Below are 18,574 nucleotides of genomic sequence, written 5' to 3' on the forward strand. Positions count from 1 at the left end.
AACATTGTCATCCTGGTCACTTACAGGAGTCTACTCTGTTCTCAAGTTAATTGTGATTGCAGCTATATTACATTGGCATTCAAATGTTTCCCCATGGAACAGGGCATAACTGAAAGTGCACTTTGCTGTTGGAGCGAGCTATATCCATATCTTGTGACTAGAACATGCATGATCCATGTAAACAAAAACTTGTTGTGAATTATATCCAATTTAGGTGACTTCTGTTGCCTTGTCCAAACTTGTTTTATTTCAGCTACTCTTACGCCGTTGGTCATTTGTTTCATGCAGCAGAAGGATTGGAGCACCATTCTGAACAAAAGATAATGATGCATTTAGCAAATTTATCTATTTTACATTGCAGTGCTGTCCTGAAAATGAAGCTTGCACCAACATTTCCCTTTGCTTGTTCTTGCTGTGCGTGAACATGGATCAGTCACAGAAGACTCTTTAATGTTCACAATTTCTTCAGAGGTGTAAGGAAATTCAAATGAAACTGCCCTTAAGTGTGACTGGTGAGCCTCCCATTGATGAAGCTCTGCACAAGTGCCTGCATACGCTGTGGTAGTATAAAAAAATATGTTATTTCGGGCGCCAAGCTTAGCATAGTAAAAGACAGTGAAAATGTTACTGGCCCTGGGTGTGCCTTTGAAATAAGACTGTCCTTAAGTTTTGTGTGTATGTTACTGTTATGCTTATGCGAATGAGGTGCTTACACCTGCTCTCAAACAGTACGAGAGAGGCTGGACATTTTTTGTGGCAGCTTTGTGAGAAGCAGCCCTGCCACTATGATTGGCCAGGCGAGCTGCACAGATTGGTCAGTGCCAGAGGTTTTAAGAAGTTTCAAGAACTCTTATGGTGAAATGGTGCATCTGTCCATAAACGTGCAGTGCAGCAGGTCCAGTTCAGTGCCTGAAAACTAAGCAGTTTAACAGATTTGCCTGTCTGGTTGGGCTTGAAGACTTAGAATAAACTGCACATCTCCAACTAAAAAACTTTAATTTTTAACCCGTTTCGAAGCTGACTCTCAGCTCCTTCATCAGGGGTGACTGAGGGCAGTAGCTAGCGTCTTTTAAGTATGGAGGGGAGGAGGGGGTCCAAGAAATGAAAGCTGTGATGCGAAAGGCATGGGGGAGGGGGAGGAATGAGGAGGGGGGGTGGTGGGGGGTTAAGGCTGTTAGTCACATTGTCACACTGTGGGGAGGCGACCTGCCCCCAGTATATGCCCAGGGACTTCGCTCTTCAACTCAGCAAAAAAAAGTCGCCATTGACCGCCTCCCCACAGTGCAACAACGTGACTAGCAGCCTTACCCCCATCCTTCCTCCCACTCCCCCACGCCTTTCGCATCACAGCTTTTGTTTCTTTGACCTCCTCCTCCCCTCCATACTTAGATGCTAGCTACTGCCCTCAGTCACCCCTGATGAAGGAGCCGAAAGTCGGCTTTGAAACGTTGGGTTAAAAATTAAAGTTTTTTGCTTGGAGATGTGCAGTTTATTCTAAGTTCAGTGCCTGGCACTGCACTGCTAGTTAGTGGCAGTTGCTGCCACCAACTATTATGCATGTTGCCTCTCTGCCCTGTGCACAGGATGGTTAAGGACTTCATGAGCAAGGACAACGTGATGCAGATCCGCAAGCTGCTCAAGCTCTTGGGTCAGGACTTCACGCTGGCCCACAACCCCAACAGCCGCAAGGGGGGACTCATTGGCCTTGCTGCCATGGCCATTGCACTGGGCAAGGTCAGTTGCTCCACACCTGCTTTTGCACCTAGCAAATACTGGCGCACCTGTACAGCATCTCGTAGTTTTATTTATTTATTTATTGACTACTGCCAACTGCCTCTTAGCAGTCAAAGCAGGAGTGGATACATTGTTCTCGAAGCATTGCCGAGTTGCATTTAACAGTGGCAAAGAAACATAAAACATGCAATTGACAATCAGCATGTGTACAATAAACAAAGAGAAAAAGGATCTACAATTTGAAAGGCTGACGGCAAAGCAAAAAGCGTTGTAAAGAAATACTACTTGCTGCATCATAGGTAAGGTGACACAGCTGTTACAAAAGATTCAACAGAAGGCACGTCAGCAACTTCATACAGTAAGGCGTTCCACTCGGCTGTGGTTCTAGAAAAGAATGAAAAGTGGTAGATGTTAGTTTTAATCTGCGGCATTATAATTGGCCTGCTGTGTTTGCCTCTCATTTTCCTGGATTCGTTGAAATGCATGTAGGTATGAAATTTGATTTTGACATGGTCATTGAAAATGTTGTGCATCATTTGTAGGCGGTGTAGTTTACGGCGCATTTCTAGTTTTGGGAGCCCAGCTCGTATTCATGAATTTGGGCATTGGCAAAAGACCCATTTATCACCGAGAAAGTTGGATTTAAAAATCTTCCCATCAATTGTTTCAAACTCCTGGCATCCTCACCGAAAAGGACGGCTGGTCACCGTACTGTTGTGATTGGTGGTGTTCACCTTAGACTCTGGGATGAATACCATAAAAACTGTGTGGACGCGCATTTTGCTTGCAAAATCAGCTGGTGATGACACCTATTTTGAGTTTTTTTTTTGTGTGCGTGCGTTTTCCAGCCTATAAAAGGCTCATGTTTAGTGAGAATGGCTGTTTTGTGACCAGAACATGGTATGCTGTCGATACAGGCCAGCTTCCATTTGTTCTCAAGACACCTTTGGAATGAACATTGATTTGAGGCCATATTCCTCATTAAAAAGGGCTGTGCAGCCCACTGCTAAGCATTTGAAGGTGACGTTATGTTGTCATTGCCTAGAGAGAGCAGCATTGTCATAATTTTTCACAACCCTGTTATAAGTTCAGACAAAATAGAGATTGATGGCTTACCATTGCTAACAGGAATGCTGAGGCACACGAAGCACATATGCCAACATTTGCATGCTAGCTCTGGCAGTGCATAGTTTCACATTGTTCATATAGCAGCGACTTTACAGTGTCAGTGTTGCGACCATGTTTTACAGCGATAGCAGTGTGTAGGAGTTTCTTTAGGTGAACAGCACGGTATGGTAAGCACGGTATGGTCAGAACCGAAAACTCTTGCATTTGCTGGCTAGTGGGTGCAGAATTTTCAGTGATGCCAGTGGACTTTCTTCATGTGGGTGTAGTGCCTTTTAACAGCAACTCTGGCATTAAAAGTTATGCATTGCTATGACGTGCGTGGCAACCAAGAGGTTGGACACTTTAGAGCTGGGTTGTGAGGTGCGGATGGCGGGAGGCTGGTTTGAATATGTGGACGGTTTCAGAAGTTGTGACGGTTTTCAGATGAGTGTTTCAAGATGTAGTGCAGTGTACGGCACTAGTGCTGTTATTGACAGACGGCAGGGAGACGGGATTCATATGAGGTATCGCTGTTGCTTCCTCACCCATAAAAGGGTTCAACAGTTAGGGTGTTCTTGAATCCTGAGATGAGTTGTTTGCTGCCCTTCCCTCTTTGCCTTCACAACACTGTGAGGCCATGTCAGCATGCACGCAGATGGTGCCTGTGTTGCCAGACGTTCTCTCCTTGACCTCTCTTTCTGCTGTCAGGGTGAGCCAAGCCCACTTCTCTGCTCAATGTTTCTTTTTAATTCTTGGCATTGGTGGGGAATTTTCTGTCACACTCTTTGCGTTTTTGCGACATGTTTCAAGGGGGCACACTAGTAATGAAAGTGTTCTTGCTGTTTCCTATGCAAATTTATCCCTTTTGGGCACACATAATGTTCTACTGTAAAGGAAAGTGTGATAATTCGTGCGCATATATTTGGAACTCCCATTCGGACTGGATACCAAGGGAAGGAAAGCGTAGAAGGGGACGGGAGAAAATTAGGTGGGCGAATGCGATTAGGAAGTTTGGGGGTATGGGGGCTGTGGCTTTCACAGGGCAGGGTTTGTTGGAGAGATATGGCAGAGGCCTTTGTCCTATAGTGGGCGTAGTCGAGCTGACGATGATGATGATGTTCATAACAAGTATCATGGATGTAAGATTTCATGCATGGCGCACATTTCTGCACACATGGAATTATAGCCCTGTTATTTATTTTATTTTATTTATCATCCGAAGCTCTTTGTGCAGCGAGAACAGAGTTACAATATCCTTTAGTAAAACATTGTACCGCCTTAGAGAAGAAAAAGGTTACTGCACCAGACAGCACTTCCTTGAGTCACCATAGAACTTCGCAATGCCTATCTTTATTTATTTATCTTTTTTTTGAAAAGCAAGCCTTTTTCTAGGCACACAGTGGCCGTCATTCTTTCCAGCATGGGTTTCAAATGCAGCCAACGTCGTTGATTTTATGAAGACAGCTCTCGTCACTTCGAAAAATAAGTTTGAAAAGTCACGTCCAAATACATGGATGTGCTAGCTCAAGGGGTAATAAAAACTTACCTCTGTTTCTTGCTTTTCATAATTTTTGTGATCTTAAAATTTAAGAGTCTTAGTTTATTGAGCAGATAGCTGAAATGCTCTCTGTTTATTAGAGGAAGCATTGAAAAGAAGTTGAGACATTTTACCCTCACCTGGTAGAACTCTCACGTGTGTGTCACTTTCTTGCCAGGGGCACACTGCAGTCATCAGTGTTGACTCTTTATTGTGAAGGATGGTGAGATATGATGTTTTTGTGAATGTACAAGTAGTGTATCAAGTGTATATGCGTACTTCACAGGTCAGTGTCACGGATACTTGTGGCTGTCCCGTGGCCCATTGCATGAATCAAAAGATAAAGAGCTTTTTCAAATCAAATGAAATCAAGGTTTATGGGATCCAGAATTGGTGCAACATGTAAACTATAGAGGCGAGGGTCCCAGAGTCAAACGACCATACCGACACCCTCGATAGATCATGATAAATAAAGAAATAACAACAGCTAAATCGGTGCATTGGTTACAACACGCAAGAAGCAAGATATGAGTAACGACACGCAGAAACGCAAACTTTGTAATGACCATGGTGCCAAAATTATGCAGAAACAACAATAACATCAGTTTTGCAACAGGAAGACCTTCAGTTTCTTCTTGAAAACATGTAAAGATAATGAAATTTACAGTCAAAATGGAATTGCCTTCCAAAATCAAATGGCTGCAAAAATTATGCTAATAAGGACGGAAAACTGGGCAAGTTGGTGGGGATGTATACTTAAGCCACTCGAAAAACAAGGACCCATTGCCCGTGTTGTGTCTTCTTGTTCGCTTTGTCCTTGTTTTTCGTGCGGCTTAAGTATGAAAGATGATGTCATTTTTTCATAATTAATATGGACTTTTGGAAGTAGAAAATTGTGTCTGGTTGAAAACCTACTACAGTTACAGTCAGTCAGTGAGATCAAATTGATAAGTTGGAAATGCAGGCTATTATTTAATGGCTTAAAGAGCATGATGCCAAAGTGGTAGCGAGAAAAGGGGTACTCTGATAGGATTTTGTGATCATGTAACAAGGAACGAGCATTGTAGTAGAGGAAGAGAAAGAGCTGCATGTAATAATCCAAATGGCTTGGTTTTATAAACGTAACTCTTAAGTTCAGATCTGGGCCAGCATGAACTTTGGGATGCATCAACGTAGACAGGCACATGGAACACGGAACACACTAACAACTTTGTCTGTGTCGTTGATGCCATGTGTCTGTCTACGTCGATGCGTCCCAAAGTTCATGCTGGCTCAAAGATGGATTGATACCAGCTGGCCCAGCGGAATGCTATTTTGCTTAAGTTCAGGATCTGTATGGTTAAAATGTAGTAGTTCATACACTTTGATATTGTATTATGCGCTCTGGCAGGACTCGGCGCTCTACGTGGACGACCTGGTCAAGCCCATCCTGGCCTGCCTGAGTGACTCGGAGAGCCGTGTCCGGTACTATGCCTGCGAGGCGCTCTACAATGTTGTCAAGGTGGCACGGGGGGCCGTCCTGCCCAACTTCAACGACATCTTCGACTGCCTCAGCAAGGTATGATGAGCGCACTCTCGGCTCCTGGGGTTTGCATCTCAAGCCGCTGGGCCTTCCCGGGAAGCTTTGTGTTAAGCCTTGTTGCTTTCATTAATGCAGTCTGTTTTGAGTTGTGTAGAATTGCAGGTTTTCTGTAGAGGGTAAATCATCATCACTATTAGTTCATTGTGCAGGTGTAATAATGTTTGTTTTTAGCTGAGTACGCACTCAGCTTATCCCTGTTCTGGTTCACATCAGTGCTTGTAACAATTCCTCAGTATGTTGCATTGCACACTGACTGTGATGGAACCAGTGGTGACAGGCAGTTAAGTAGCAGCTGGATTAAAGGCTGGGCTGGCGCCTAGAGCCCTTATCTTTATGCTGCCTTTTTAATGCGATAGGGTTATGAAGCCTATGTTGCAGAAAAGCCGGCATTATAGGCATTGGCTTTGTTGACTGTGACCGAAAAATCCTCGAAAAAATTCCCAGAGAAGCAACCTAGGAGGCAGGGGTCCGCCTAAGTCAAGTAACCTTGCTGCATCATCACAACCTGCCCACCGGATTATGAGAAAACTAACCACCGTGGCAGGTGGCAGTGAAAGTAGCTGGTCACGAGAGGTTGTTTGGGAAGAGCAACCTGGGCCGCATTAACCCAACCATTACAGAGCAGCGGCACATTGCTTAACTACTGCACCACTGCACCAGGAGTGGTATGAGGACTGCCAGGAGTGTATGATTGTAACAGTTAAGAATGACTTGTTCCGCGTGTGGGCATGAACCCACTAACACTATCACGTCATACCCTTAAGGCGGAGTTGTGTGTCCCCTCCAATTTTTTTAAAGTCAGAAGTGGTTTGTTCATTTTAATTCATGTTGAAAAAGATATTTAGGTTTGCTTGAAAGTGTGTTATGAAATCTAACACAAGGGGAAAGCTTGAGGGCCAGCTGTCGGGCTTGCCTCTGACTAAAAATTAGCTTTGAAATCTTTCTGGAAATCTGTTTTTGTGGAATTGTATTAATGGTCACGGGCAAGGAATTCAGCACTGGCAAACGCAAAGAACTCGGAAAGAGTGCATTCCACTTTTTAAAAAAATTACTGTAAGCTTTTGGTAACAGCATATTATGTTGCTTTGAGGAATTTAGTGCTATTTCTTTCGGATTTGTTGCTGCAGTTGCAGTCAGTGATTGGGATAGGCTCTTATGATTTCCATAAATTGCAGTGCCCTTAAAGGACTGCAGACACCTAATTTTAGTTGCGTGGTTTCTTCCTTCTAGTAATGCGTCACATATCACCACGTAATGTTTGCCTACGACTGCTAAATAATTTATTATTGAATTTCTTCTGTCATGCTGTTTTTGAGTCGGTTTCATCATCCAAACGATGGCTATGACGTGTATTTGACCTTTAGGTCATGTGAGGCACGAAAAAACGTGCAATATAAATGCTGATAGGCAGTTTTAATTCACTACAACACTTAAGCCAGCCTGCTTCAAGTGCTGGAATAATAACAAACGACGCGTCAGCAGTTATGTTGCCGTTTCTTCACGCCTTACATTACCTAGAGGTCAGCTAAGTATCGCAGCCATCGTTTGGATGATGAAATCAACACCAAAACAGCATGACAGAAGAAATTCAATAATAAATTATTTAGCAGTCATAGGTTAATATTACTGTATGTATAGTCCTGCAGCGTTAACCTGTTGCTTTAAAGTGGCACTGAGCACAGTGCCATTCAATTTTTTTGCACAGTTTGCTTGCTGAATTGGCTGCTGATGGCGACACCTGCCTTTCATTTTTGGGCCAGTTCTAGCTTACAAAAGCTCTGCTATCAGTGAGAGTAGCATCTTTGTCGTTAGAATGGGATAGTGTATTGATAAAGGCCAGCGTCATTTTTCCTTCACAGTCTCCTTAGGCTGTATTTTATGTGTGCATTGAGGTGTGAGACGACGCAAGAGGTAAAAGGAGTGGAGTCTGTGTAGTTACTAATTAATTAGGCCAAGCGGTTAGTGCTTCCATGTATCACCGAGCTTTCCTCGCTGCTTTTGTTCAAGGTGACAGAGGTAATTTAGTCTGCTCTTCAAAGTACTGTAAAAACCGGACTATAGGTCGGACCGGAATATAGGTCGACCCCCCAACTAACCAGTTCTGAAAATTAAAAAAAATCTTTTTCAATGGAAAAAGTACCTGAAGACACCCTTACCTTTAAACAAATGCTACTCGACAGGTTGCACAACGGTGACAGTATTTATTTTCATTTAAATACTGCTCGTATGTAGACCCGGCTAATTTTTGAACAGTATTGCGCACCCATCGACCTGCGTGTTTGTTTCTGGCACACAGAAGTACGGCACCATAGAGTAAAGCCCTCCCTCTTTATGAATCGCCGCACCCAGGCTGGCGAGCCCTTGAATTACTCCCTCGTGAGTCTAGAGGCACGCGCTATCTCTACTGCTTTCACACGGATGCATTCGGCAGTCACAGGGAGTGATCTTGCACGCAGCACAGCCTTTCCTTCCAATTCTAGATACGCTGCGGTCCGCCCACGAAATGGTGTTTTCTTCCGGTTGCTGCAAGTTGTAATATGCAGCTTCTGCCTCCACCAGTACTGAATGCTCTTTTCGGATATTCCAAATTCGCGCTGTGCCGCCAGGTTGCCGTGAGCTTCAGCGTACTCAATCACGTTTTTCTTGAAGGCGACGGTAAATTGCCGTCAGCTTCCGCTCATTTTGAAGCAAAATGTGAAAAAGCAGCCTTTGACCAATAGCTTTGCAACAGCGGAAACGCAAAATGGCAGTACGACAACGTCGCGACGCTGCATTGCTGCTGATGGCAATGGCGATGGAGGCTGTTGACTTCAGCCGCCCATTGTCGCAAGACTTTTGTAGTTTTTCCGCCAATGACCGTATATAAGATGGGGGTCGACTTTTCCCCATGGTTTTTTTTTAAAAAAAAGTTCGACCTATATTCCGGTTTATACGGTAACGTACAAGATGCTGAAGACCGCCAAGGGAGAGATTGGATTCTCAGGTTTTATTTTTGCTGAACAAGGGGCTGACAAATGGTTATAGTAGTTTTGCTCTAAACAGACTTGGCATAATTTGTTTGCAAGAAGAGTTTTGTGAAGAGAATTTAAAGAGGGGCTTCTGTTTTGCATGCAGGCAAGGAGGGCTTGTTCCTGGCATTTAGAAGTATCCGTTATGGCCCCTGGCAGGGCTGTGATAACATGCACTTGAAGAAAACTTTAATGCCTCATAGTTCTACATCTGCGTTGTCACACAAAGCACACTTTCTGGAAATGTTCCTGTTTCACTGCTATAATTCAAGGAAGAAAGTACCTCAGTTTCCCTTTGAATGTTTTTGTGTGTTTCTCTTGCATGCCTCTCAAATTTATTTGTCATTCTTGTTGGTTCTTTCTCTGCCCCACTCAGCTGGCTGCAGATTCGGACCAGAACGTTAAGAATGGCTCGGAGCTTCTAGACCGACTACTCAAGGTAAAGAAAAGCGTCAAGTTTGTTTTGCTTGCTGGTGCTCTGCATGTTACCAGACCTGCTAGCACGTTTTACTTGTAAAGGGTGCAGGTTTTGAAGTCCTGAGGTAAAACACTACAGTGAGTATTGTGAGACAGTACATTAGAATCTTAGAACAAGTGTCATGGGGAAGTGTCATGGTGTTGTAAAAATATTCGTATCTCCTGAAATTTGTATAATCAGAAAATGAACAAAATTTATGTCCTGAAGCATGGTCAATGCCCTGAAGCAGATAAGTTTACAGCTGATGGGATTTATTTGTGCCCACGCGGCCATCAACGCTTGTGGTGTGTGCCACGCAGCTGGCAGTTGCGCCGTTTACAGTGTGAGGGCAGGGCTTAAGTGCTTGCATGTGCATTGAGAACTTGCGCATTTGCATCATTCATAATGGCACAGGAGAGCATTGGGAACATCCAAAATTATCTCCATTGTACTCAATATACTTTGGCCAGGGACCCTAATGAATTTAGATCTTCCCGAAATTCATATCAGCCACTATCGTATCATCAGTATTCTACTATATATTTGTTATTAGAGCGCTGTAGCACTGTCATGTGGTAAATATGCCGGCTACAGCAACTATGACCATATGGCAAATGTGGCTAGGCAAGCATTGCAGTGGTAGCAACGGCAATGCACTGCATATTTACCGTATTGCTGTCCTGCAGTGAAACTCTATAATGCGGGCAGCTGTGCGCACAGAACAAAATCAGATGCTGCAACTGAAATGACAGTGTTCATTTAGACTGGCTTCCATAGACAGCAGTTCCATAGTCTGCCGGTTTGTATCGCTTTGTTTGACACGATAGCCTTATGCACTTTAGTGACACAACACCCAACAAACAGAGTTTACTTTGAGCTATGAATGACCAAGTACTGGCATTTTTATGGAGAAATGTTGTGTGTGTGTAATTTTTTCTGAGATCTTCAGTCTTCTAAATGGCAGCAGCGTTGTGTATGTAGCGAGATACTGTCACCTCTAATTAATATTGTAGCGGATGAAATGGCTTTAATACAGGTGAAAGCTCGGTGGATGAAAGCTGGTCGCCAACGGCCCAGAGCCCAGATCAGACTGCGCGCGCCTCTCTCCTCTTCTTCCTCGAACTCCGCGGCGTAACAATTTCCCCGGGTGCAGATGATTCTCGTCCCCGAGAAAGTTAGGTAGATCGGCGATAGCAGCGCTTCAAGCGAGCCACATGAACAACTTGTGTCTTGCGGGAACGGCGTTTATCCGTCGTCACTTTGGCGACGACGTAATTCACGTCAGTCAGTTGGTCCAACACGACGAAGGGGCCATCGTACTTGTACAGGAACTTCTCACACAACCCTCTTTTGCGGATTGGCGTCCACAGCCTGACAAACTCTCCTGGAGAGTAAGTCACGGCACGATGACGCAGGTCGTAATGTTCTTTCGAACGGCGTTGCGAGGCCAGGGTACGTAAACGGGCTATACGACAGGCTTCTTCGGCACGGCATAGTATCTGGCCAACCGACTCGTTTTCGTTGGGGGAAAACGGGAAGATCGTGTCGAGAAAAACACTGGGAGTTCTGGCATAAAGCAAATAGAACGGAGAATATCCGTTGACCTCATGATTGGCAGTGTTGTAAGCGTACGTCACATATGGCAGCACTGCGTCCCAGTTTCGATGATCAGACGAGACGTACATGGACAACATTGTCGTCAGAGTGCGGTTGGTGCGTTCTGTAAGACCGTTGGTCTGCGGGTGGTAGGGTGTGGAGTGTCAGTAGTCCGATCCACAAAGCCGGAGCATTTCTTCCACGACATCAGCAGTAAATTGCTTTCCACGATCACTTATTATAACACGGGGTGCGCCATGGCGAAGAATAACAGTGTGTAGGAGAAACGTCGAAACAGCATCAGCCTTTGCGGTAACGAGAGTGGCGGTTTCCACGTATCTGGTGAGATAGTCTACACACACAATCACCCAGCGGCGTCCCTCAAAAGACTTTGGGAAAGGACCTAGAAGGTCAATTCCAACTTTTTCAAAAGGGGAAGTGGGTGGTTTGACAGGCTGCAAAGGACCGGCCGGCGGAATGGTTCGTGGCTTAAATCGTTGGCATTCTTCACATGTTGCAACGTACTGCTTGGTGCTCTTATAAACTTGCGGCCAATAAAAACACTGACGAAGTCGGTGCAGAGTGCGAGAGAAACCTACCGTAAAAACCGGACTATAGGTCGGACCGGAATATAGGTCGACCCCCTAACTAACCAATTCTAAAAATGAAAAAGATCTTTTTCAATGGGAAAAAGTACCGAAAGACATCCTTACTTTGAAACAAATGCGACTCGAGAGGTTGCACAATGGTGACAGTATTTAATTTCATTTAAATGCTGCTTGTATGTACACCCGGCAAATTTTTTAACAATATCGCGCACCAATCGGCCCGCGTGTTTGTTTCTGGCACAGGCAAGTACGGCGCCGTAGAGCAAAGCCCTCCTCTTCATGAATCGCCGCAACCAGGATGGCGAGCCTTTGAATTGCGCCCTCGTGAGTCTAGAGGCACGCGCGATCTCTGCCGCTTTCACGCGGATGCATTCGGCAGTCACAGGCAGCGATCTTGCTCGCAGCGCAACGTTTCCTTCCTATTCTCGATACACTACGGTCTGCCCACGAAATGATGTTTTCTTCTGGTTGCTGTAAGTTGTAATACGCAGCTTCTGCCTCCGCCAGTACTGAATGCTCTTTTCGGATACCCCAAATTCGCGCTGTGCCGCCAGGTTCCCGTGAGCTTCCTCGTACTCAATCGTGTTTTTCTTGAAGGCGACGGTAAATTGCCGTTAGCTTCCGCTTTGCATCTACTGAAACGCAAAATGGCGGCACTGCTCCTGATGGCGATGGTGATGGAGGCTGCTGACTTCAGCCACCCATTGTCGCAAGACTTCCGTATTTTTTCCGCCAATGACCGGTATATAAGACGGGGGTCAACTTTTCACCATGGTTTTTTGAAAAAAAGTTCGACCTATATTCCGGTTCTTACGGTAGATGTCCAGATGTGATGTCATCGTGCATAGCATGCAAAACTTGCCAACGGAGACTTTTCGGAACGACCAAAAGCAGGGCAGCACCTTCAACGGAGTAGTTCTTCTTGAACAAAATGCCATCTTTGACAGTAAAGGGCGTTGAATCTACTCCTCCTTCTGCCGCTGCTATAAAGGGCTGCAGTGAGTGGTCGTGACGTTGCTCGCGCCGAAAGGTCGCCTCACTGGGGAAGGTCGGCACGAGCGAGGCTAAACACCCATCGAAACAGTCTTCATCGGCGACTGAAGTCGGCAATGGGTGGCGGGACAGGCAGTCTGCATCAGCGTGACGGCGGCCACTTTTGTACGAGACAGCAAAGTTATATTCTTGCAAGCGCAGTGCCCAGCGCGCCAGACGACCAGATGGATCGCGAAGTCCGAGGAGCCTGCATAGAGGATGATGGTCTGTGACAATAGTGAAGTGGCGTCCATATAAGTAGGGTCGGAACTTGTGCACAGCGAACACAACTGCGAGACACTCCAATTCGGTGACAGTGTAGTTACGCTCACATTTTGTTAACGTGCGCCTGGCGTAGGCAACAACGTTCTCAGCCCCACTATGCAGCTGGACAAGTACTGCCCCAAGACTGACGCCGCTGGCGTCAGTGTGAACCTCCGTCACAGCAGAAGGGTCGAAGTGCTGCAGGAGGGGTGCTGAAGTGAGAGAAGATTTGAGGAGATGGAACGAGGACTCTCACTCAGGGGTCCACACAAACTGCGAATCCTTATGCAGAAGAGATGTGAGGGGGTGGCCAATTTGCGCAAAGCCAGCAATGAAACGACGAAAATAAGAAGAGAGTCCCAGGAAGCTCCGAAGGCTTTTCGGGGTGCGTGGAGTTTCGAAATCGCGGACTGCAGCAATCTTCTGCGGATCGGGCCTGATACCATCCTTGTCGATGAGGAAGCCAAGAACTAGAGCTTGCCGGCCCCCAAAATGGCACTTCTTAGAGTTCAAAATGAGTCCCGCTTTGCCGATGCATTCGAGAACAACACGCAGTCTGGCATTGTGCTCCTGGAAGGTCTTGCCGAAAATGATGACATCATCCAGATAACACATGCATATTTCCCATTTTAACCCGCGAAGGATAGAGTCCATAAAGCGCTCGAATGTCGCGGGGGCGTTGCACAAACCAAACGGCATCACATTAAATTCCTACAAGCCATCTGGGGTTACGAAAGCTGTCTTCTCACGGTTGGATGGATGCAGGGGAATTTGCCAATAGCCAGATCGCAAATCAACGGAAGAGAAATATGACGCGGAATGCAGACAATTGACGGCGTCGTCAATGCGAGGTGGCGGGTACACGTCTTTCTTGGTCAACGCATTTAAACGATGGTAGTCAACGCAAAATCGCCAAGAATTGTCTTTTTTCCGGACTAGGATCACAGGTGCGGCCCACGGACTAAAAGACTCGCGGATAACTCCTTTCTGCAGCATGTCGTCCACCTGTTCTTGAATTAACTTGCGCTCATCCGGAGATAGCTTATAAGGTTTCTGGCGAATAGGGGGTGCGCTTCCAGTGTCAATTTTATGCTGCAGTCGAGAGGCAGGGAAATGGCTACCAGATCCGTTGGAGGCAAAGTCGAATACTTGAATATGAGCCGTTAAAATGACTTTCAGGGTATTGCGTTCACTAGACGGGAGCGATTTGTTGACCATGCACTCAAGCGCAGCACCATATTCAGACTTTGCTTGCGCGGCGCCGCTGCAATGAGAAATAGTTTCATTGGTGGGGGTCACATGGTTCTCAAATCTCGCGAGTACTAGACCAGAAGGAAGACGAGCAGGCTCTTCTGACACATTCACAGTCCAGAGGTGTGCATGACCACCCACTGCCTCCAGGATGGCACGTGGCACCAACACATTTTTCTTCGCCCCGTTCTGAACATCTGGCTCGACGACTATTGAGTGTCTTCCCAAGAAATGGTCCGGTGATTTCACGGGCACAAATGTTGCCATCATCGGAGGCAGCAGCACATCTTCTGTCAGGGAGAGAACTCCTTCATGATAACGGGACAGGTTATCCACTAATGCCGGAATAGTGTTCGACTTCAAAGAAATCTCACCGCTACCAAAGTCAAGCATTGCACCACACTCGCGCAAAAAGTCAACACCCAAAATAATGTCATGTGTGGTACGTCTCAGCACAACGAATTCTGTTCTGTAGCACTCGTCACCTAGTACAACTGAAGCTGAGCACAGGCCAACCGGAACTAGAGTTTCACCCCCAACTTCACAAAACGTACCAGTTCTGTCCCACACAAACATAACTGTGTCCAAGGCGGTTCTTAAATGAAAGACTCATAACTGACACAGCGGCGCCAGTATCAACCAAAGCATCCGTCTCAACATTGTCAACACACACTGACACTTTGTTCTTTAACATGATGATAGGACGAGGTAGTCTCGAAATTGACCGTCTGGCGACCTTACCTCCATCGGTCGCACCACCTAGTTTCCCAGCGGTGGAGAAACGCAGCGGCGACGTGGGGATGGTGAACTGCCTTGCCACTGCGGTGGCGGAGTGATACTGCGACCGAAGACAGGGGAGTCATTGCGTGCACCTTGGGGGGGAGAAGGAGGCCGATAGAGGCTAGCGGGTGGCCGCGCCCACTGGGCGTCATTCCTGAAGCGTGGTGTGCGTTGTGCAGGGGGTCGAGAAAGTTGTCGACGCGGGAAAAAGCGGGAGATGTGTCCGCTGCATCCACAGCCGTAACATATGGGCGGCTGGCGCCTCTGGTAGCTCATAGCAGGATCCGTTGGAGGTTGAGGAGAGGCGACAGACATGCGACAGGGCGGACCACGAGGCACTTCACCAGGATGGGACGGACGCTGCTGGAAATAAGGGTGCGACGTCGATTGCCGGGTCCGCTCGGAGCCGGTGGTGTAACATGGTCCGTTGCCATTTGGGGCAGCAGTCCATGGCGTAGGCTGTTCCCATGATGGCACGGACCTCGATGGCTCTTGGTATTGTACATCAAAATTTGTACGTGGCCGCTGAGCAGCCAACTCCTCGCGTACGATCCTCCTGACTATAGAAGCGATGCCTTCGGGGCCGGGACGTCGATGCTGGCGACGGTTGTGACATTCGAGAGGCAGCCGAATTCGGGCGCTATCCGGCATGCTTTAAGCGCCTCAAATGCACGACACTGCTTTGTGACATCTGCAACCGTATCAACGGTGTCGCGTGAAATAAGGAAGTGATACACGTCCTCAGCAATCCCCTTGAGAAGGTGTCCGACCTTATCATCTTCTAGCATTTGCCGGTTGACAGTGCGGCAAAGTTTCAAGACTTCTTCGATGTACCGCGTGCATGTTTCGCTGGGCAGTTGGGCTCTCTGAGAAAGTTGCTGCTCAGCGCGTTCCTTCTTCGCAAGAGTGTCTCCGAAGGACTTACTGATTTCTTTGACAAATCGGCTCCAGGTAGTGAGAATTTCCTCGTGGTTGTCAAACCAAGTCAGAGCCGTGCCAGCAAGGAAGAAAACGACATTGTACAGGCGGGCAGTAGAGTCCCAACGGTTGTACTTGCTGCACCTTTCATAATGCCGAAGCCATTCTTCAACGTCCTCTTCGGTCTCACCGTGGAACGTACGCGGCTCTCGCTGATGGAGCAAGGCCGTCTCTTGGTCAGGTCGCTGTACCTGAGTCTGCGTCGCTTGCGTGGTAGGCATTGGGAGGAACAGTTAAGGCGAGAAAGGTGGCAAACCTGCTACACGGCGGCTGCGACGAGGTACTGGCAAATCCAGGACGTATTTACCCAGCACCTAGCACCAAATGTAGCGAATGAAATGGCTTTAATACAGGTGAAAGCTCGGTGGATGAAAGCTGGTCACCGACGGCGCAGAGCCCAGATCAGACTGCGCGCGCCTCTCTCCTCTTCTTCCTCGAACTCTGCGGCGTAACAATATGAAGCTAAAAGGGACATTGAAAAACTTCTAATTAAACAAAGTACCACAAAGCACAAAAACAGCATATTTATTAGTCACGAAATCGAGCCGTTTCAACAGCTTCACACACAAACAAAAAAGGGTCATCTTGGTTTGTTTCTGCTTGCTGAGTCACACTGCTGAAAGCAAGTTCTGTTAGCTGTAGGTATGCTTGAGTGATTCGTCTGCATTACTTTCAGCAACAAAAAAAAAAAATGCACTGATGGTTACGGCACCCATGTAATGTGACATCCAGTCACAGCTGACTTTATTGGTGAATGTGCTGTTTTCTGCACACCAGAGTGGCACCGTGTCCACTCAGAGGTGTATATGGTAGTACAGTAAAACCTCGTTAATTCGAACTCGAGGGGGACCGGAAAATTGTTCGAATTAAGCGGAGTTTGAATTAACGAGCGGGCGCTAAAAAAAGCGGCCATCACGCCCGGCAGCACGGGCCGAAGCTAAAACAGGCATATCTGAGATCGTTATCTCTTACTACGCGCTACTACACATTTGCGGCGGGCGATTGCGCGAATTAAAATCATAGAGCCCGAATGTCGAAGGAAATAAAGTTAATTTGTTTATGCGGTTGGAGCTAACATCAAAATGCATTCGCGTAAGCAGCAAGCTTAATGATTAAATATGACACTATGCTTCAAAAACATGTTTATTAACAGCAGATTGGCAAAGCATATCAAAGAGAAAAATAATCGGTGATGCGCATTTGTTTTCGTTTTCTTTGCCGTGACTCGACAAGCATCGTCTGCAACTTGCCCAACAGCTCCAACGCAGCGTCCGAATTATCGGCGGAGAAGTAGCGCGCAGCCAGATCGAGTGCTGACGCTGTTTCACATGCACTCGGGGGTGGCAATGGATCGTCGCCTCCGTCGGACTCGTCGTCGCTGTCAGCTGTGCTCGCCGCGCCGGAGTTGTGCGGCATCTGGTCACCGCAGGCCGCTTCAATAATCTCGGCATCGCTTAACGGCCCCGATGTCTCCACGCCGCTGTCAACGTCTACGAAGCTCTGGAAGTCAACACCCTCCGATAAAGCAGCGTAGGCAGGGTGCAGCGCGACGGAGTCATCACACTGAGCATCCAGCTCTGCCGTGCTGCAGGCTTCTGGGCCTTCAATGAAGCCGCACTTTCGATAACAGTTCGCGACTGTGTCCGCCTTGACAGCATTCCACGATGTTGCCAGCATGTGGCAGGCTCCGAGGAGATTGACGTCGTACGATTTGCCGCTGTCCATACACACAAGAATCCGCTCTAGGAGGTGGCGCCTGTACAGTGTTTTGAGGTTTTTAATAACCCCAAGGTCCATAGGCTGCAGCACAGCCGTAGTGTTTTTCGGCAGAAATGCCAGACGGATCGCCTTCAGTCCGCTGATGTCGCAATGGGCTGAACAGTTGTCAACGAACAACAGAACATTCCTGTTCTGTGCCGCGAACTTCCTGTCGAGTGTGCGCAGCCAATCCGTGAAAATTGCTCGCGTCATCCACGACTTTCTGTTGAAAGTGTAATCAACAGGGAGTTTTTAGCCCTTTAAAGCAGCGAGGCTTCGCTGCTTTGCCTATAATTAGCAAGCGGCACCGTTCCGTGCCAGTCGCGTTTGCGCACACCAACACCGTCACTCTTTCCTTGCTTCTCTTCCCGCCTGAACACGTGTCGCCTTTGTAACTGACAGTCTTGTTCGGCAGCAACTTAAAATAAAGCGCGGTTTCATCTGCATTGAACACATCGCTGAGCGAGTAATCGGCAAGGTAGTCCTTTAGTTGACCTGCTGCAACGGCTTGCGCCGGAGCCACCGTGGCCGGAGCATAGGCGGCGCCCGTGGTAGGGTGGCTACCCGCGTGGCCACGTGTCAGCCAAAAATAGACAAGCCAATGCTTCGACGCTCCGGCAGCGAAAACCTGCTACGGCATGCACCGGAGGGTTGGTTCGGGCAACGAAATTCACGTCTCACCTCGTGCGTGCTGACATGCGTGCTAGCTTATTTTTTTTCTCATCATTCTGCATTTTTTAAAATTTTCAGCGCATTGTATTTGCTACGAGGTGACTTCTATATGCGAGGAGCAATGCCAGCCATCGGCGCCCAGTTCGAATTAATTGACGTGGATACCGGCATATTCGAATTATCGGGAGTTTTGACCCACTGAAATACACA

The 18,574-nt window shown here is 47.1% G+C and overlaps 1 protein-coding gene across 4 annotated transcripts in view; it reads left to right on the plus strand.

Moving 5' to 3' along the window:
• LOC144132422 (protein VAC14 homolog) overlaps positions 1-18,574 on the plus strand; it is a 109,760-nt gene that overhangs the window by 1,087 nt on the left and 90,099 nt on the right. For all 4 annotated transcript variants that reach the window (XM_077664826.1, XM_077664825.1, XM_077664828.1 and 1 more), the window contains exons 2-4: positions 1,584-1,734; positions 5,769-5,936; positions 9,345-9,407. In XM_077664826.1, the coding sequence (XP_077520952.1) occupies positions 1,584-1,734; positions 5,769-5,936; positions 9,345-9,407 (382 nt within the window). The remainder of the gene's footprint in view (positions 1-1,583; positions 1,735-5,768; positions 5,937-9,344; positions 9,408-18,574) is intronic.

The sequence above is a fragment of the Amblyomma americanum genome, chromosome 5 (genome assembly GCF_052857255.1).
Source record: "Amblyomma americanum isolate KBUSLIRL-KWMA chromosome 5, ASM5285725v1, whole genome shotgun sequence".
Taxonomy (NCBI): domain Eukaryota; kingdom Metazoa; phylum Arthropoda; class Arachnida; order Ixodida; family Ixodidae; genus Amblyomma; species Amblyomma americanum.